The following is a 21,332-nucleotide window of genomic DNA, read 5'->3' as shown; positions in this document are numbered from 1 at the left end:
AGAAGTACCAAAACACTTTAATGTACATTCAAAATTACTATGTGTTATTTCTTATTAGAACACACTTTTCAAATTTCCTCTACTAAGCTTTTATAAGTATGCTGTAAACATGATAGCAGTGGGGTACACACTGAGCCAAGTGATACAGAAAGAACGAGCATGTCCCATATACAAGGAAAGAGATCATGTGTGGATGAAATTGCTCAACAGAATACTGGCCATGCATATGTGTAAGAGATGGAACTTCTGACCGACAGGAAGAAACATCCCATTTTCTTAAGCTCTTGAAACCTGCGACACACATAATTAATTCTGCAAAAGGACACCAAAAGACAAGTTAGTCGTGATTTGTCAGTCAACATATATGATAAGAATATATAGGTTATCATGCTAGAGACAATGCCTGGATGCTTCAGGAAATAATAAAGAAAAAATTGCATGCGATATATTTTACTTAATCACTATGTCTAATTACATTCCCAAATTTTGCTCATGATTGCTATTAGATATAGCACTCTAGTGCAAATCAGTAAATCTCCCAAAAGATTAATAAGTCAAAACTAATTACTTGCCTCTTTCATGTTCCTATTATATATATACTAATTATTCATCTTATAGTCAGAGTATAACATTCCTGTTTATTAAAAACCTAGCACATGCTAAGCGTTTTATATATACTCTTTTGTCAGTGTTCATAACACTACCAGATAAACACTTATTATTTCCAATTTACCCATCAGAAAACTAAGGTTAAGTGACTTGCTCTCACTTACACAAGTGAATATGGCAGCTGGCATGCAAACTCAGGCAATTTGACCCTAAAGCCCACAATCAGAGCTGCCATATCATCTCCCAGAAGAAAAAAGATACTCTTATCTTTCCTTTGCCATATGTTCATTAATTTATCCCTTGACATTTCTGAGTGCATCTGTATTTCCTGTTCTTGGGGATAGGTGAGGGGCAGAAGATAAAGAATAGACCTACAATAACTAGTGTCAGGGAGTCTAAGCTAAATTATGGCACCGTTATAAAAAATAATATCTGTTAAACATTGCAGGGTCTCTACATTGTGTCCTGTCCATTAACACCGTCCAGAAAATCTTTCTACCAATGCTATAATCCTTGCAATCTACATTAAGTTTTCACACTAAAGTCAAAACAAAGAATTCCATCTCTACAAAGGCAAACCTTCTGATCATCGAGATCTTGTTCTAGCTGTAACTGAGTCTCTAAACGTTGCACATGAGTAGTTGCTGATTCCTGTACATCAAGAAAACACTTCTGAGTTGTATTTAAGAGCCTCAGCAGTTGTCTGCTTTGGTTGGGGGACAAATCTTGTGCATATTCAGAAATGAAGAACTGAACATCAAAGGCAGTAGTCTCCAGCTGCATTTTGGTATGTCCAAGATCTTTTAACACATTCTGTAAACAAAGTTGTAGAAGTTATCAAGAGAGAATGAAGCCATGATGAAGTTTATATTAATATGACTGACTTTTCAAATATGCTCCTTTGATCAGTAGTCAAAAGTTTAATGACACTGTTCTCATTATTCATCATCTAGTAACATGACAATTAATTAATTAAATGCATGGTAGTTAATACACTATATAAAATAAATAACCCTTTCAGGAATATTTTATCTTACCCTGTCATATCACACTTAAATTCTGCCAAAAGACAAAGATCCAATTTACATATATTTATAACACTTAAGAGAACCAATGACATTAAATATCAGTCCCTAATATTCACAGCATCTATTTAATTGTGGTAACACATAAATAAGAATCCAGGAAATCTGAAATATGAATGAATTAAACAGGCCAGAATTTCAATTTTCTGATTCTGAGGAAAGGAGTCTCACCATGTTCATGGGGCATGTTGTTCAAACTAAGAGCTTGAAAATAAAAAATCATGCCAAAACTGCCTACCATAGAAAAACTACTTACACTACTGTGTATAATTTATACTATTTTGTGTTTATGTGATTAAATAATATATAAACAAATATATACATACAATTCTCAATATGTCAACAGTAGTCATAGTTTGATAAAGCATTTGGGACAGCATCAGAATAGCATCCACAAAGTTGTGATTATTTTTTTTTAATTCTCCCCTTCACTCTTTTTTTAATTTACTTTTTAGTTATAGGTGGACACAAAATCATTATTTTATTTTTTTATTTTTAAGTGGTGCTGAGGATTGAACCCAGTGCCTCATGCATGCTAGGCAAGCACTCTACCACTGAGCCACAGCCCCAGTCCCAAAAGTTGTGATTATGTTATGGTTGTGTCAACTATGAAGACACACCTCTTAGAGACAAAGGAAATAATTCTTTTTTGTCTTAGGGAAGTCAAAAAGATTTATATAGTAAGTCAATTTTTAAATACTCACTACATACATCCATAGATTTTATAATGTACTCTGTCACACTAATTCTGGTACTTGCCTTAAGAAATGCCAAACTTTTCTTTACATCTTCAGGATCTTGAACAGTCACAGTCTCAATATCCTTCACAGATTTGCTCTTTTCTGATATCCAATCTGAGAAAGACTGAAGTTTATGCAGAAATTCCTCATGGGAAACTGCTAGTTTAGACTGGAAAATAAAGTTGTGCATTCATTTCTGTCTCCAAAATTTCAGAATTCTATAAACAGGGGTTCTTTTTTAAGGACTTAACACTCTAAAAATAAAATACTTCATCTTGTGACTAAATTCTCAAACACCCAAATTTCATTCAAAATTTGCTGCTTTCACGCCTACCATTTCAGAGTCCACTGCAAGCATAATATGCTTCATTCTTTCTGAAGACACACTGCCAAGGGAAGAGAAGGCAGCCTGCAAGCTCTGGTAACTCATGCTCAGCTCTTCAAGATGTCTTCTGGGGAAGTTACTGGGAAGAGACCTCAAGAACTCTTCTGCCAACTTCATATCTTTTCTTAAAATCACAGCAATTGGAGCCAATCCCAGTTCAAATGTCTGAAAAGAAACATACCCCAGATCTGGTTACTGTTCAGTGAAAAACACAAACATAAACAAAAAAGTACTTAGTGCTTGCTTAGCTGATACCATAAATCCATAAATAGATAACTGTTAGAGTTGGACCCAGGATGTCCCATGGCTGGGTACCCCAGCTTGGGGCTATGGGAAGTAGAGGAAACTTTCAGAGGTGGGACCTAGTGGGAGGTCTTTAGGTCGCCACAGATATGCCTTAAAGGGGCTTGTAGGTCCTTATCTTAACCCATTAAACTCTAAGTTTTCAATTCTGTAAGTAGTTCAACGAAACTGACAAAGGTATACTAAAACAGGTTGGAAATTATAATCCAGAGCTTATATCTATTACGTTAATTAGTATCATAATTGTTGGATCCAATTATATTTAATTAGCATTATTATATTATATATTACAGATGTGCATAAGTGTTTATAAGTGTTCCATATCTGGGAGGATATGACAAAATAGAGTAAAGCAAGTGTCTTTCTTTTGCTCTCCAGCCATACAGTAAGTGGTTTTATTCTACCACCTACTTCCCACCACAATGTGCTGCCTCTCCATTGGCCTAAGAGCAACAGGGCCAGTTTAACTGATCCATAGATTGGAAACTGCAAAACTAGGAGTCCAAATAAACCTTTTCTCATTATAAGTTGGTTATTTCAGGTATGTGTTATAGTAATGTAAAGCTAACTAACAAAGCAGTAGATAATTCTTACCTCTAACTGTTTCAGTTGATTCTTTAAAGCTTCTAGATTGTTATCCACAGACTCCTGGTTGTCTAGGGGGGGCTTCATATCTTGAAGCAAAGCCAAATATTCGTGCATTTTTTCAGTGTGCTGTAAACACTGCTGCAACTCAGTGGAAAACTAAAAACAAATTTGGACATTTTGATTCAATCGCCTTTATGCAGATTTTTAAAGCAAATAAAATATATGGGATTGTTCTCAAATGTTTCATGCAGGTACTTCCATATAAAACATAAAAATCGACTTACTTGTTCCACTGAGCTATCCCCAGAGGTCATTTCTTTTGATCCAGAAATACATTCCAAGTGATTTGGGAAATCACTATAGAGCTGCTCAAGCTTTCCGTCTCTTGGTAATGCTGAAGCACACCCAGCAGAACTTTCCAGTCCAATTTCTTTTGTAGTTTGTAAGTTAAGGGAACAGAGATTTCCTTCTTTGTGTTTAAGATAATCAAGAACGTGTGGCTTTTCTTCCACTATCTCACAAACAGTACCTGTTTTTGGAGTCACGATTCCCGTCTCTTCTCCTTTTTCTGAATATCCATCAGAAAGCAGCTTGCAGAAAATCTGTTCAAATTGCAGTGGAAGTACTCTAGACGAAATCTCTCTTTTCTCTAGGTCACAATCCATTTGAGTTAAATCTCTCATCAACTCCAAAACTCCTGTGACTTTCTGGTTCTGTTGATTTTGCTTCAGTACATTAAGGAGAAGCTCAGACTTCAGATTTGCAAAACAGAAAGCATCATCTGTCTTTTCTGCCTTCAGTTCTGATGAGTTACCCATGGGGCAAACTCCGTAGTTATCATCGTTTTTACAGTCACTGGGCACACTAGATGCTTCATTTACCAACTGTGATGAACTAACCCTTTTAATTAAGTTTTGAATCAAAATTTTAGCATCTGCACAAGTTGAAAGGTCTCCCACCTCTTGAGGATTCATATGGCCTTCTTTCAAACCGCTTTTTAAGATATCCTTTATATCCTCCACAAGTACTGGAGATAAATCAGGAATCTGAACCTCCTTTTCTTGGGGTCTTAGAGATGAGGCTTGTTCTTTTGGTGACTGTTTCTCAACTCTTTCTTTCTTATCATTAATTTCTGAGGAGTAGTAGTCAGTTTCTAAAATGTTACTAGAGTTATTATTTTTTATTCCATTCATATAGAGCTCTGACTTTACAAAATCGCTATTTTCTTCAAGGTCTTCCACATTTTTAAAAGGTAGGACCGAAAGGGTGGTATTGCTATTTTCTGGTGTGAACTGAGGAATTTGTGTTGCTCCTTCCAAGATACTTTCTTTAGTACAAAGATCATTTTGCTGAACTGTGTCATTTAGAGGCTGGTCTTCTTGGGTGGGTGTTGACTTCACTTTCATATTATTAACTTCTACCCGCGTATCTTCTTTCATGGGAGGAGCAGCTATTAAGACATGGCTTGGGTTATCTTCATTCGATTTCAGCACATCTTCTGCTTTTATATTTTTAGCACAATGTTTTAAAGCAGTAAACAACTCAAGCTTTTTCTCAGATCCCTCAATGAATGAACCTTCCCTGAGGCTGGTATTCCCTTCAGACAAGGTCATATGTGAAGAAATGTCATCACTGTCCACTCTGGAAACTGATGTGTCAAATATTTCTTCAAGATTCTCAAATTGAACTGGACTTTTACTAATCATTGTTTGTGCCTCCTTTGATTCACCTTTAAAAGTTACAGTTTCTTTTTTCAGGCTTCCTTTCTGATTAAGTTCTTCATTTTTCGTGATGTACGGCAATGGAAACTGAGTCTTGTCTAGCTTGAGGTTCTCTCTTTTATTAGGTAAACGTTTGAGGTATTTATTTTCTTCTTCTGGGCCTTCTAAAAGCAGTTCTCCTTGTTCTAAGCACATTTTCTGAACTGAAGTCTCATCCTCTGTTTGCATACTGCTTTTGCTGTTTTCCCCTTTAGTTGAACTTCTTCCATTTACTTGGTGATCTCTGTCTATCACAGAGACTACGGATGACACCTGGCCTTTTCCTGTTAACTCAGGTTTTCCTGTTAACTCAGGTTCAGAACAAATGATTTTATCATAACATGATTCACCTTTAGATGTTGCAGTCTCAAGATATTGATCTCTGCCTTTCACAAAGTCTGCAGATTCTGGCCCTTGAATCAATTTGACCTTTGTGTTCACTGGCCTGCTCTCGAATTCAAAAAGTGAACTGATGTTATTTTGTGAAACACCTTCAGGGCCTAAGGCTTTTTCTGATTCAGTATATTCAGTGACAGGCAGCAATAAATCTTTAAGTGCCATCTCATGACTCGACAGATTTTCTTTGCTTTTTCCAACAGCCTCAGTTTTATGTTCTGGAAGGCTGCCTCTGTCAATAACTATGTTGCCCTCGCTAGCTGATTCTACACTTACACTTTGTTGTTTTTCTAAAGAATTACAATTATACATTTCATCCAAGAGAATCATTTTACAAATATTTTGATTTTCGTCACTGCTTTCCTTTCCAGCGGTGGGACAAAACTGGCGATCTTTAGCCTTATCTTGGCACATTGGTCTTCCATTCTCATCTTCCACTTCGCCCCCTTCCTCCTCACCAAGATCATCATTACCAAGGTTGTCATCATCATCGTCATCATCCTGATCATTACTGTCACGTACAAAATCCCCATAACTTTCTTCACTTTGCACAGAATCTAAATTATCAGTATCAGATTCAAATTCTTGTCCAGTTACAACCTCTTGTTTTCTTCCTCTCCAACTGCCAGTGTCATCAAATTTTAATGAAGCACCAAAGCTCTCTTCCTTTCCCACAGTTTCATTATCAGTCAATGAGTCGCACTCGTCACCTTCAAGGTCATTTGTGGGTCCCCTTTCTGATACACTCACATCTAAGTCAGCAGATCTTAAATGCTTTCTGTCACCAGAATCAAATTCAGCTTTCTCAATACCTACAAGATAATCCTGCAGACATTGTGCTCTGCCCCTCAAATTTAAGCTACCAACTAGTTCCTCCTGGGCAACCACAAAATCTTCATTCTCTTTTGGAACATCATAAAAAACTTCACCAGGAGGCGCTGTCCCATCAGTTTCCTCTTGTAGTGTATCATAGTCCTCGGGCTGCAGACAATCATGGTCATCATCTTCAAGAAGCAGAGAATCATGGTCATCATCTTCAAACAAAGGAGTGTCATAAAAGTCATCATCACTATCAGTGTCTGTTCCTGTGTCACTCTGCTGATCATCCAGCAGTGATGTTTCATAGTCACCAGCACTGGCAATTTCTTCATGCCACAGTTTACTAGGTATGTGAGGTGGGCTGGCACTATCAGGACCACTCCCTGGAGACATGGCACAGGAGTCCTCTTCCACTTCACACTCCTTTTGCTCCTCTTCAGCTTTTGGCTGAGAAGAACCAGGAAATTTTTCATTCTCCCCAGAAGTATGTGACACATATTTATCATTTTGATATTGTACTTGAGAGGTACTACCGTCAATATTTAAAGATTTTTGTTCAGAGTGCTCTTCCTGTAAACTGATATTAATAGCTGCAATTCCCAGAAACTGGTCTTGAAATTTTTCTCCCATTCTTTGATCTGATAACATGCTTTGGTCATTAAATGACAATGAAGAGGCTTCATATTTATTGCCATTGCTCTCTGGGGTGTGTCCATTATTTACATCTCCCTGACTGTGCCTCAATTTATCATGGCTTAATAAGGCACTTAGCCTGGGGGAATAGTCAAAGATAGATGCATCCTGGCTGATATTATCCTCATTCTCCATTTCATTCAAATCACCGAGTCTACTAGTTTTTAATGTCATGATAGGATTTGTTATCAAATCACTTGCAAAGTTTTGAATGTTTTTAGAACAGCTGTTTTCATCTGCATGATCATTTGTTGCAAGTTGACTTTGACTTTCACATTTACTAAGTATGTTTTCAGAGCCATGTCTAAGCATGCTAGCTTTTCCAAGTTCAGTTTGTGACAAATACGATAAGGGATTGGGAACACATACACTGGATGAACTGTTATCTTTATTATCAATTGTTATTGTACTTGCCAGGTTGTCAGATTGGTAAGATGCACTAGTGGTAACATTATTTCCCATTTCATGAAACTCTTCATCTATGGCACACTTTCTATTTTCAGGATTCTCTTCATGTTCAGGTTCAATGTAATGACATTTATAAAAACCAGCTGGTGAAGTTGCACATTCATCCTTTTCTTTTCTTGGAACATTATTAAGAACTACACCAGGGAAGCTTAAGACATCAGGACTTTCTCTTGTGGGTATGTCCTCCTCAAATTCTGCCCTGCAACCTTCTAGTAGCATACCAACTGCCTCATCCAAGTCTCCATCATACAGCAAAAGCCTCTGCCCTGTGTTGGCATCCATATAACTATTTACCATCAAGTAAGATAAGAATAATTTTTTAGTTTGTTCTGAGTTCTGAGTTTTCACTGGCTCTTCTCCATCAAAAACATCCTCTTCTTGCCTGTAATCATGAACTGTAGATGGCTGGAATTTACAGAAAGAGAGCCATCTTCTGGCATTTTTACATGTCTCTAAATCTCCTAAATCAGGCATTTTATCTGGCAGTGTTATATTCTTTAAAACTGATACTGTTTTATTATCTATGATTCCTAGCTGCTTGGCAACATCCAAACCAATGACTTGAGAACTTTCTGGAATATAAAGAGCAGCTATTTTCTGCCTGCCATTCAGTATTTTGTAGGCCAACTCATTTGTAATCAACTCTTGCTGCAAGGAGGAAGATGTAGGGAATATTTCACCAGAATGGGGCCAAATGAGTCCAACATAGCCTCGCTGAGCCTCTAGAACCAAGAGAGCACTGCTGGAAGTTATCAGATCACACTGGACTGCCTCATCTACTGTTAAGCGTTTAGCGGGATTAGAGTGGATGATTCCACCTGTTTGAACCTGATAGGTGAGAATACTGTGGGCAGTGTCTCTGTCAAGCACCCCTTCTGCCATGGCTTCTTCAACAGTCAGTTTTTGACCAGAGTTACAATTGACTAGACCACCAGACAGAAGCTGAGCACCCAATAACCTAAACATGGTCTCACGGTCTATGAGACCCTCATGAGCAGCTCTTAAAATGCTTAGGCTTCTTCCACATTTTAACGTTATTCTGCCCCCTTCTTGTGGTCTCACAGGTAGAAACCACATCCCAGTACTTTGCTGTAAAACACTTCTTTGTACCATATCTACTAAAGACACCTTCTCAGAGGTGCAGGGGTCAATTAGGTCCTTGCACATATTTTGCCTTTCTAGAACTTTAGAAAATAATGTTGAGGAAACCATGTTCTGCTGGAATGCTTTGTGTAGGGTCAACTGTTCTCCCGTAGCTGGAACAACCAGAAAGCCTGTGGAAAGTAGTATCTCAAGAACTTTGACAGCCATGGATTCTGATATCACGCCTTGAGCAAGAGCATCCAGCACAGGAATTGTGGTAGATGGCACAGCAGAAATCATCTCCTTAGCTTTATTTAACTCTTTGAGTTGGCACAAAATTTGTTCATCAATAAGGCCTTGTCTTTCGGCATCTTGGAGGTCAAAGCACTTTTTCAACTCTGGTGAAATTAGACCAGAAATCATCAGCTGTGTCTCAAGCAACCTGACTCCTGTGTCATAGTCAATGAGGCCTCTTAAAACTGCCTGAAAGACTGAAAGGACTTCTCCAGTTGTCTGATCAACAGTGCCTGCAATCACTTTATCCAGCTGAAAGGTAAAGTAAAAAAATCACAGGTCAGTCTGTTATATAATAGCAGGGAGAGTTTCATGCAATTTAGTTTTTTTGTTTTTGTTTTTGTTTTTAAATAATGCACTTCGTCAAAATATCCTCTACTTACCAAGGCGCAGCAATTCTGTGAATGTTAGGCAGCTCAAATGCACAAGTGATCTATGTCAGTGATCTATTCAACAGCACAGGATGTGATAAAAGCTTTAAAAACAACATGCATCTGTGAATTGAAAACTTGAGATTGTGTACATTAACAAGGTTAGTGAGGACACAACAGAGTAGATGGTGACAGAGAGAAAATAGAACACGTACCTAGAAGGCCAATCATGCTTTCTGCATTTGGGTGAGATTAGAGTCTAGTGATATGAAAGAGCATCAAACCCCATGCTATTCATGTTTACAGCATACAGGTTTCTTCAAAGACAGTAAAAAACTAAGGAACCATAAAAATTGTTACATACTCCCCAAAATGTGACAAATTATGTGGAAAGTTGTGTCCAGGAGTAACAGAATTAAATATAAAAATAACTTTTTTGAATATTAAATATTGGGCATGCTAACAGTCAAGTTTAAAAAATTAAGAACCAGCCAAATATTAAGCAATTCCTGCTAGATTTTTATGAAGGTGCTAGAGCATCCTCACAGTAATGTATGACCTTAAATTATTCAAATAACTCTCCTGGGTATCTCTGATAATCAAACTCCAAAGCCCTTTAGAGATGACCCACAGGATCTTCCTTAACATCACATTTTATAATAAAATACCTAATATGGCAATAGAAGAATGAATTTTAAAGAGAAGAGTTAGAAAAATGAATGAGTCTTTTCTTTCATCATGCAAGGCAGAGATTAAGATGTCATGGAAACTGATGATCAGCATGAGTAAGACTGTATTTAATAATGCCAAAATCTCCAAACACATAAATAAATATAATAGTTTACCCACATACAAATGCATTTATTATTGACATCTATTTCCACAGTCATGCAATTAAAATAGGCTTCCTGACACAGCCACATGGTTAATAAGTATTACCTTCTCCTCTACCTTTGTATCGCCTGAGGTTTGTGATTCTTGTTTCAGAGATCCACTGAATAGTAAATTATAACCTTCTTGAAGAGTTTTGACTTGTTTTTCCAATTCATTTCTTTCTTCTTCTGTCATTCTAAAATAGAAAGAAAAGAGTAATGCTAACTTTCAAGCATAAAAATTATGTACTAAGTTCAATATCATTGTCACATGTCTTAAAACATAGCCCCACATACACATTTCTCAGCCCTTGGTCCAACTGCACGTGAAATTTAGGATGGTAAAAACATCTAAGGGTCTCCCCTTACTTGAGAAAGGCATTGAAGGAAAGTGTGTGAACTGATGTTTCAGCATGTCCCCAATATATAAACTTCCAGAATAACTGAGAAAGGAAACATACTGTTCTTAGCTCCAACAAGGAAAGGGGACAGTATGGTGCCATTTCTCAAGATGAAACTTGCTTAAACTGAAGAATAAATAAACAGGGAATTTACAAGGACATTAACTTGATTCTCTAAGATGCAATATGAAGTCCTTCTGAAATAATCTTAAAGAGGGTGTCTAAAAGGGCTTTAAGACAAGTGTGGATTCCTTTCCTGAGTGATTAGTCGAAATATATGAAGTACCTTGTGGCAAAATGCAGGACCAAAACATGAAAATAGAAAAGGAAACAAAAAACATACCAACACATGTTTTCCAAAAGGTGGTCTCAGAAAATGCTACCTAGAACTAAGACTTGATTTGGAGTTTCAGCTCTATTACCAACTAGCTACTAACCATTAGCCTCTCTGGCCTATTTTCTTATCAATAATATATGGGAATAACAGGTAAATTTCTGAGCTGTGGTAAAGATAGAAGTAACAATGAACTATATTGCTAATTTTATACTCTGTGATATGAAGTAAACTCTTAATTCATTTGAATTCCATTTTTAAAATAACGATTAAAACTTACCAACTTCTTTTTTGTTCAACATTTGTTTGATTGATTTAGCTATTGTGAATTGAACCCAGGGATGCTTTGCCATTGAGCTACATCCCCAGCCCCTTTTATTTTTTATTTTCAGACAGGGTTTTACTAAATTGCCAAGGTTGACTTAAACTTGCAATCCCCCTGCCTCAGCAACACAAGAAACTGGAATTACAGGTGTGAATGACTGTGCCTGGCTTATTTTGCTGAACATTTTAAAGATCATGTCCCTCCTCTGAATAAAAGTGCTAATGAAAAGCAACATACTTGTCTCCATGTTTAGCCAGAAAGAGCTGCATGGTTTGAAGTGCTTCAGATAGCTGTTCTTTCTTGGCTGATATTTCCTCACTGGAAATCTGTAAGGCAAAGAAGGCATATTCAAACACACCCCTCTAAAAGACCACACAATAGTAATGTTAAAAAAACTAATCAAGTTTCAATTAAGATCAAGTGACGGATCTACATTCTGGGTGATCCAAGTCCATAACAAATCAGTTTCTAAGCATCTGTAGGCCTAGGTAAGAAGAGTACTTTATTTAGAATGCTTAATTAAGGAAAGTGCTTTTCTCTATCCTCAGTGCCATCATTTTCAAGAGGTAACATATTTCCTGCATCTGTCTAGCCCAGAGATGAATAAAGGTGGCCATCACACTGAAGCAGGTGGTCAGAGGTTCATTGGCCCAATGTTATTCTCATACATCATGGTTCTCAGAAAGATCTGCAAATGTGGAACACCACCTCCAGAGTTTCTTCCCCCAACCTCCTAAATACAAGGTTCCCTTTGAAAAAAGATACGGTAAAAGTATTTACTCAGTATGTCTGCAGATCAAGATTAAATGATTTTTGATGCAAAGGCCCTCTCTTATTAAAAGCCACCTGTGGCAGTCAGGGAAGCAAAATCGATCTGTTTGGCAAAAAGCAAGAAGTTGGAACACTAACTCCTAATCCCTCAGTATATCACTTTTGAATATATACCAGAAACTGGAATATGTTTTACTTTTAAATGAGTAAAAATGTGAAGAAATGATAGGCCCATGAAAGATATATTCACCTTCGACCCTGTGTATCCTATTAGAGTCGATTTTTCATGGTTATAAATAATCATGAGGCCATATGGAATTCTGGAAGACTCACTTACCACATACATCAAATTACTTAAATTTCCTTTAATGAAAAGACCATCAAGTGTTCTTAGAGAGTTATAAATAAGGCTGTGATCTACATTAAAATGTATGTGTCTCTCTTATGTACACTAGAACTGACTTAGTAATGTTTTGGAGAATCTGAAACTACAGAATGTTAAAACGATTCATGTTTTTGTAAAGAACCCTATTCTGCTGAGGAATCTTTTGCTAAGGCTTATGTGCCTATTTTCATTATCTTCCTAATTTTGAGAAGAGAGAAAAAGGGGAAATATGATAAATATTTACATTAAATTATCCTGAAACTCTTGGTTTAAAACACCAAATGTAAATGCTTCTCAATATCTCATCTCTTCCATGCTACATAATACATACCATGCAAGACTGAGCTAAAACAGCTTTATTTCAACTCAATGATATTTCAAGTGAACTTGAGTCAATGAACTTCCCTAAGAGTGAATCCCAGATAAGGTATTCCTGCCCTTACATCATGGGCAAAATTAAACAAGACACTGATGTCTTTCATTATAATAATATCAACAGTGTCTGTTTCAATGATTACAAGTGAGTACTGTGGCAGAGTTGGGTGATATACTACATATCAAGGTTAAATGATAGTCCTGGATATTTCAAAATGTCAGATAGGCATAGGAGGTCAATGATGACAAAAGTATTACTCAAAAAAATTTTTTTTTCCACTTATCTTGGTGGAAATTTACTTTTTGAAAATATAGCAGCAATTCCCACCATGGGTAGCAACACCACTAGAATCTGCTCCTTAATTACCAATGTCCTAAGGACTTCAGGTGGTATAGTTCAAGAGGCATCATGGAGTACTGGCATCTCACAGCTGCAGCCACCCAAATAATGCCAAGTAATGGGGGTTCAGAAGATAGCTCACGCACCCAAAGAATTCACTTGGTTAAAAGAAAGAAGCTAAAGTTTCCAGAGGTGGACTGTGGATACTTCCTTATGAAATAGAAATGACCCAGAAAAGCACAACTAAGGTTACTACTCAAAAATGTTAATATCCTACTTCATATTTTCACTGTTCTTGAACTTATTATGTTTATGTCTGGAAGAACGAGACTGCAACTGCGTATCTTTATGGTATGGAGTGTATTGATCACTCTGGACACAAAACAGGACAACTCTGCTCTTCAACCGTTCTCACTGCAGTTCTTGGGAAGCAGATCTAAACATTAGGAAGAGCAGGGCAACCTATTTTACTAACAGCAAAACCTAGTTTACTAATAGCCAAGTCAATATATAGTTCAGGCTTTCAAATCAGACATCACCTTCTGCCACATTCTAACTGTGATTCCTTGGGCAGTTATCTAACCTCTCTGTTCTTATGATTGCTTTCCTATAAAAACTGGGGGTCGGTAAGGTGAAGAATTAGATACTGTGCAAGATGGGCTACATCATCAGCTCAGTAAGTTCTACCCACAATTATTTTCAAGCCAGGACCTCTGTGAATACCTTTTGCTTAGAGAAGGGAGATTTTCCAGCCTTCTCTCCATCTCTCAATGTCTTGTTGATATTTGATACCCATTTCTGTAATTCTTTGGCTTTTTCGACATGCTCTTTCTTTTCTTCTTCCAGTGACTTCTGACAGATGTGAGTGGTTAAAAAAAAAATTACATTCCAGTAAATGACTGCCCTATTAAACTAACCTATACACCAAAATCAAGAATGTAAAAACATTTGCTCATCACACACAGGTTTCTCATTTTATTCATTCACTTAACTATATTGCATAGCAGATGTACTTCCAAAATGTTTACAGTAGCAAAGAAAGCTGTGACAAACATTTTTTAATCATTGGTCTATCCTCCCAGCTGCTACATCAATACAAAAACAAACAAACAAACAAAAAGCTTTATTTCATGAGGCACTAGAAGATTTTTGCTTTGCTGCCTTTGCATTAGCATTACAATCTCGATCTCCTTAACAGAAAGGTATCCAACAATGGAAAGCTGAAAGGATTAAGAATCTATACAAAGATGAAAGATGAGAAATACACAGAATGAGGAAAATCCTTCCCACTCCTCTGACAATACATTCATAATGTTAGCTTTTAATTCCAAAATCTCAACTAGGAATGAGAGATGATGGGGAATGTCTTAATATGGAAAGGTTACTACAAGCAAGAAAACACAATTTTTTTTTTCTTTTTCCAAAGCAGTCTTACACACTGCAGCCTCAATGGGGGAGGAAATGAATTTCCATCTCTTAAGATTCTGTGGTGCTTTGTCAAGTGCTTTCAGGGAATGCAATGTGTCAGTTAGTAAATGGGAATGTGAACACCAGACCAGTGTGAAGAAATGCTGCTGTGAACATGGTAAATGCATCACATGTACCCCATATTCTAGGTAAAATGCATTTATTTTAGTGTGGGTAAGATTCAAAAAGCTATTCTCAAGCTAAATTGAACCATTTTAAGGGCACTAAATCTTTGGTTATGTTCAATTGAAAAATTATTGTCTAAGTAGTAAACTATTTCTGGCCTTCAAGAAATAAGCAGTGGTCAGTTTCACAGTTCCTAGACAGCATATGTAGTCAATACCATGCTGTAAATAGGTGGTACAAGTCCACCAGCATTGCCCCTTGCGTAAAGTTGTTTTTTTTTTTTTTAATTTTATTTTTTTTATTGGTTATTCAAAACATTACAAAGATTGCAGAATCACATCGGTTACACATCCACATTTTTACATAACATGTCCTATCCTATTAGGAAGAGTAATAGAGGCTGGAAATTCCTGTCATCAAAGGTTCAGACACTTCTAAGAGTTTAAGTCCTGTGTGGAAATCAAAATCAGCTTTTTCTAAGGCTTCTTTATAATTGAGCTTTCTTTTGGTCCGGGGACATATTATATTCCGGTTATATGATTTTTGATCTTTGAGTCTTGTGGCAATGAGGACATCTATGATACCTACTTGGAGAGCCTCTTCTATGGACAACCGAGAGTGAACCTGAGGCTCCATCAAGCCCCCTGTCAAGTACTGAAATTCCAGACATCGGATTCCCATTTCCTTACTTATGATATTTGCATTCACAGCTTCTGCCACTGACATTGCTTTGTTGGTGACGGGATGGCTAATCCCCGTGATAACTAACTCACACTGTCTTAGCTGCTGGGCAAAGCCCTCATCCACTAGGCCTCTATGCAAAGCTTCGGCCACCCTGTACTTTTTGCCAGTTAGGGGATCAATTATCCCGCCTGTGCTGACCTGGGCTTCAAGGCATCGGAGGGCAGTGGTCCGATCAACCAAATTTCTCCTGGAGGCCTTTAGTAAAGAGATCCTTTCCCCACTAGCAGTCAGCCAATAGCCTGCAATGGGACTATGCATATCCTTCTTGGGAACTAACCGGCTCAACAAAGAATCAGCAAGCTCTGTAAGTGTAATGAGGCCTTCCTGATATTTTTTGAGCAAGGCTTTGTCAATTGTTCCCTGCTCTATAGCCTCACTGATATTGAACTGTAATCCTGTTTTAGTGTCAATCAGCATTTGTGAAGGATGCCCATAGGACTCAAAAAACGTGGCTTCCTTCCACTGATACTGCTGTCCTGACAGTTCAAGATAAACACTTTTGTCAATCAGATTTCTCTGGAAAGCTTCATATGCAGTCAGTTCTGCTCCTGTTTTAACATCTATCACAGAAATTTTGTGAGTTTTCTCTACATTGAGATTGGAAATGTCCCTCTCCCCAAATGGCAACAGAAAACACTGGCAATCGACATCGAACACACACATTCGCAGTAATTCTGAGTAATACAGAGCTTGCTTGTTATTGGGATTAGGAAAAACCCTTGTGTTGCTGGATGGCTCATGTAAAAATTGTAAGATGGCATTATTTAATAGTCCCAGCTGCAGAGCAATTTCTGGAGGAACACGAATGCCTCTCACGGGGTCGATGACACCCCCACTGGCAATCTGGGCCTCTAAGATATGTTTACCTTTTTGTCTGTCAAGGATTCTATTTTCCATAGCTTGAAACACTGACAATGTCTTAGAAGAGTATGGGTATCCAAGGACTGCCTTCTCTGCCTCAAGGAGCCTAATTCTGAATTCAGGATCAACAACCCCTTTGAGCACAGCATCTTCAACAGAATATGTCTGACCTGAAATGGGATCAATGATAAAACCTGTTGCAGCCTGAGCTTCTAAAAAGGCTAACGCCATCATTTTGTCTATTATGATTTTCTTGGCTGCTGAGGCAAATGAAATCTTTTCTTTTGTAGATTCTAAATAAAGGCCTGCAATTGAGTTAGCTTTCGTCAAAAACTTGCTAAGAGTTTTCTGAACTTCTTCAACAGTCTTCAGACCAAGTCGGAGCTGTTCAACTGTTCTCATGTCCAGAAGCTTAGCTTCAACCAACTGCCTGGCAGTCACAATATCCCTGAGACCTTGGAATTTAAATTCATCATCCCTAACTGAACAGGCCAGGTCACTACTGACATTCTGGGAAGTCTCTGATTCTAAGCCTTTCTGCAGGAAATCTCTCTTGAGTCCATCTGACCCTCTGCATCCTTCCAGCATCCATTCTTTAGCACTGGGAGCTGAGTTCTGTTCTTGTTTTAATGTTGTGACTTCTGTATGCACAGCATACTGCTTGTCCTTAGCTATCTGCAACAGGAATTTTTAAAATGTTAAAAGTCACCTAAAGAACTTGATGTTACTTACCCATTCTCAATCAAAATATAATTACAAAGATAAGTGAAGGAAAAAAATTTCAAAATAAGGGGGGAGGTTTCAGAAATAAGTAATATTATTTTAAGAGCCTGAAGTTTACTTTAGATGACAACTAATGATAGTAAAAAGGCATGTTGCACTGAGATAAAATGTGACCACAGAATATGGCCAAGGTTAACGTTAACAGCCTGGTTCTTCTGGCTTGTTTTTATAGTCACATTTTTTGAAATACATTCCCACAGACATAACAGTATATCCATTATATCTGTGTGCTTAATGTCAAACATTTGCAAATTAAAGAATCTAACTTACTAGATTCAGGTAAATCACTAGAAAAATTACAGCATTACTTGCCTCTCAGAAATACAAAGCCAAACACATTCAAAATTGCTAAAAAACTTAGTCTAGGAGAGAAAAGAAATAGAAGAAACTTGACACTAGGTAGCTGATAAGGTCTCAGAACACAGAGTATACCTCTAAGGGTGTCAAGAGCTTCACCAACTCCATTTCACATTTGCCATCCTGACACCTGGCAGGTGCTCGGCAACTGTGCAGGGCTTGATCTCTTATCTTCTCTATTTCTGATAGCCTTGTAATAGGGTTTTTCTCATCAAAAGTTATCTGTAATTCAGTGCTTGTTTGAGAAAAATACTCAGAATAACACTGCTGGCTTTTCTCTCTCTCGATTGGAGCCCCTGGAGGCCGGAACTGGACTTCTTTGGGCATTTGCTCAACAACCCGATGCTGCCATTTCTCTTCTACCTGCTGTGGTTCTTGAGTCCATCTCGACAGAGGCGGTCTGGCTGTTGAGTGAAGGTGCCCAGTGGTCCTAGAGGGGAACTCTGGAGAGTGTTGACACTCCTTCATTGTCATCTCAAATTCTGGCGAGAAGGTGCAGTTGTTGGCTGCGTTCTTTTTCTGGATTTCACACTGGAGCAAAACTAACTGGTGTTCATGCTCCTTTATCTGCTGATCCATTTTTTGCTTCAGGTTTTCAACTTCACGTTTCTGGGTCATCAGCTCATCCTCAAGTTTCCGACATTTTTGGTAGTGGTTTGCTTCCATGTGCTGCCCTTGCTGCATTTGCTCACGGTACCGCTGGAGCTGCCTTTCAAGCTCTTTAATATTCGTTTCACAAAGCTTGGCGTTCTCTTGAGCTCTGCAATTTTCCCGTTGAAGAGTTGCAAAGTCAAGCTTAATGCCTGAAATATCATTTTCAGTAATGACCTTGGACTCCATTAATTTTTCCATCTTTTTCCGAAACTCCTCTGCTGAACGTTTGAATTTATCAGACTCTTCCTGAAACAGAACCATCTTTCTGTGGGTCATCTGCTCTTCTATGGTCTTTAAGTGCAGCTCATCTTGTACCTTTTTCAACCTATTATTTAACTCTTGCACTTGAGCCTGTTGAAACTGAACTTTCTGTTCCCCCCTCCGCTTTTCCTCTTTGGAAGCATTCAGCTCAGCGTTCAGATTTCTAACCTCTTTCTCAGTGTTCTGGATGATAATGTTCTGTTGGTCACACTTTTGCTTGAATTCACTTACTAAGTTTTGACTCTTGGCTAGGTCTTCTTCTAGGCTTTTGATTTTTCTCTGGAAATCCTGTTCTGTTTTTGTCTGTTTATGCAAGTGCTCATTTGTGTTTCGTAACTGATCTTTAAAACCATCTGCCTGAATTTTCAGTGCTTCACATCTTTGCTGGATAGCTTGTTTCTCTAAAACTATATTCTTTGATTCTGCCTGAATTCTCTGCATCATTAATTTGGTTTCATTATTCTGCCTAGTAAGCTCATTGACTTTTTGTTTTAGCATTTCTGCACATTCATTACTCTTTTCCAATTCTTTGTTGAGCTTTTGGATCTTATCATTATTTTCTTTCTCAGCTTTAATATTCTGAAGCAACTGCTCATGGCTTTTCTCAAACTGTTCTTTTAGATGATCTGATCTTCTCTGGCAGAGGCGTCCTCTTTCATTTGACAATTCCTTCTCATCCTGGAAAGAATGAACCTGGGAATTCAAATGCTGAATATTCCTCTCTGCTAACGTGTGCGCCCTGGTAATTCTGTCTACTTCTCTTTGTAGTTTCCCTTTTTCATGATGGAGAGATTCTAATTCTAATTGATAACTGTGCTTTATTTTCTTGAGATCATTGGCTTCTTGCATGACTTCTTCAGCCTTACCTGTGGTTTGGTTCAACTGCCTACTAAGTTCTCTGAGTTGCTGAGAATACCCTTCCTCTACCTGGTCCTTCCTCTCCAGCTCTAGCTTAAGGCACTGTAGTGTGTTATTTGTTTCATCCAGTTTATCTTTCAGCAAGCGAGCCTTTTCCTCAGATGAGGTTTTTTCAAGCTGGAGGGCGTTAAGCTCATACTTCAGCTCCCGCATGTCTTTCTCAGCCTTTCTGTTGGCGATGGTTAGTTCATCTACCTGCTGTCTGAGTTCCTCAGCTTTCTGTTTGTCACTCTCTTTCTGAATACCCACTCCTGCCCTGCATGATGTAGCCTGTGTGATCGCATAAGCTGGCAAAGAATTTTCTCTACATGAATACTGAATTTCAGTTATTTTTCTTCTGGCTTCCAATTCGATTTTTTGCTTTTCCTTCAACTGTTTCTCTGCTACCTGTTTTTGAAATGCAAGGTCTTTTTCCATCTGCTTTACCAGCCTCAAGAGTTCTTCCTCGCTGTCTTTCTTCCTTCTTAATTCTTCCATCAATTTATTTTTTTGCTGCTCCAAATCATTAAGACTCAAGTCTTTCCTTTTCAGATGATCCTCCAGGGTTCTTCTTGTAAATGTGTTCTCCTCTAACTGATTCCGAAAATTTAGGAGGTTTTCTTCCACAGCTGCTCTTTTGGCCTCTGCCTCTAAGGTGAGCTGCCTCACCCGCTCCAGTTCCCGCTGTGCGGCTTCCTTTTCCCTCACAATGGTCTCCAATTCCCGGCGGTACTGCTTGGCTTCACTTTCAGCCCGTATCTTCTGCAAGGCTATGTCTTCTACATTTCTCTGCTGCTTTTTCAACTCATTTTCTGCAGCCTCCTTGACCTTTGGAAGTTCTTCCTCCACTCGGGACTTTTGCTTCTGTAGTTCTGCTACCATTTTTTCCAGTTCACCAATCTTTCCTGTGAGCTTGCTATTCTCCATCATTGTTGCCTTCTGACGCTGAAGCAGATCTGAGTATGCCCCATGTTCAGAAGTCTCCTTGCACCTTTTCATCTATAAGACACATTTTTTAAAGTGTCACAGCTGTTCTATTCAAATTTACTTCATGACACGTAGAGCAACGTGCCTAAAAGTACTTACAAAACCAAGAGAACCCAAACATGGCACAAGCAGCATCACCGCCACCACAGCACCACCTTCTTCAGAGAGGAAGCATCAGAGGTCAGCAGGAGTGGACACAAAATCCTCCAGGATGGGTGTCCTGGAGAATCTTTTTTTTGTCCCACAGGAATAACTTCACTTTAAAAATTAGGTAGCTCAGGGATTTATACCAAGAAAGGACCTTAAAAAACATCTAGCATGACCTTTTTTTTTTAAACAAATGAAGGGGAAATACGAGGTTAAATAACTTTGCAAACTCACACAATAGATAAGTGACAAAGTAGGAACTAAAACTCTCTCAATGGTGTCCTTTTAATTCTTGCACACAACTTAGTCCTAGGAGTCAGAAAAAACATACATCATATAGGAACCAAATAACATTAAAGAATTTAGTTTTCAGTAGCTAGCCCAGTGGGAACTTCAAATGATATTTACTTTCCCATGTTTCATGGTTAAAGAAACAAAACACACAAGTTGAGAACAGAAAGCCAAATTCAGAAATAATACTTAACATGAGGAAGAAAGAAAGTTACATAAAAACTTTATCCCTAAATTCCTTATGTGATTATACTTGCCTGTGATGACAACTATAGAAATTGGAATTGTTAATGCAAAGGCAGCTCTTGTCCCTGATAACTTTAAAGATGTGTTTCATATACTCACAGATTTGGATGGTTT

The 21,332-nt window shown here is 38.0% G+C and overlaps 1 protein-coding gene across 12 annotated transcripts in view; it reads right to left on the bottom strand.

The window, feature by feature from the left end:
- Dst (dystonin) overlaps positions 1–21,332 on the bottom strand; it is a 345,440-nt gene that overhangs the window by 122,199 nt on the left and 201,909 nt on the right. For 11 of the 12 annotated variants that reach the window (XM_076858540.2, XM_076858545.2, XM_076858542.2 and 8 more), the window contains 8 exons: positions 14,121–14,249; positions 11,764–11,852; positions 10,534–10,663; positions 3,995–9,475; positions 3,717–3,866; positions 2,769–2,984; positions 2,454–2,603; positions 1,189–1,422 (listed from right to left, as the gene is read on the bottom strand). In XM_076858540.2, coding sequence (XP_076714655.2) covers positions 1,189–1,422; positions 2,454–2,603; positions 2,769–2,984; positions 3,717–3,866; positions 3,995–9,475; positions 10,534–10,663; positions 11,764–11,852; positions 14,121–14,249 — 6,579 coding nt within the window. Of the gene's footprint in view, positions 1–1,188; positions 1,423–2,453; positions 2,604–2,768; positions 2,985–3,716; positions 3,867–3,994; positions 9,476–10,533; positions 10,664–11,763; positions 11,853–14,120; positions 14,250–14,536; positions 17,271–17,810; positions 20,547–21,332 lie in introns of those variants that run through there. The other variant, XM_076858550.2, reaches the window with a different exon arrangement.

The sequence above is a fragment of the Callospermophilus lateralis genome, chromosome 6 (assembly GCF_048772815.1).
Source record: "Callospermophilus lateralis isolate mCalLat2 chromosome 6, mCalLat2.hap1, whole genome shotgun sequence".
Classification (NCBI taxonomy): Eukaryota; Metazoa; Chordata; class Mammalia; order Rodentia; family Sciuridae; genus Callospermophilus; species Callospermophilus lateralis.
This window is presented reverse-complemented; position numbering and strand designations above follow the sequence as displayed.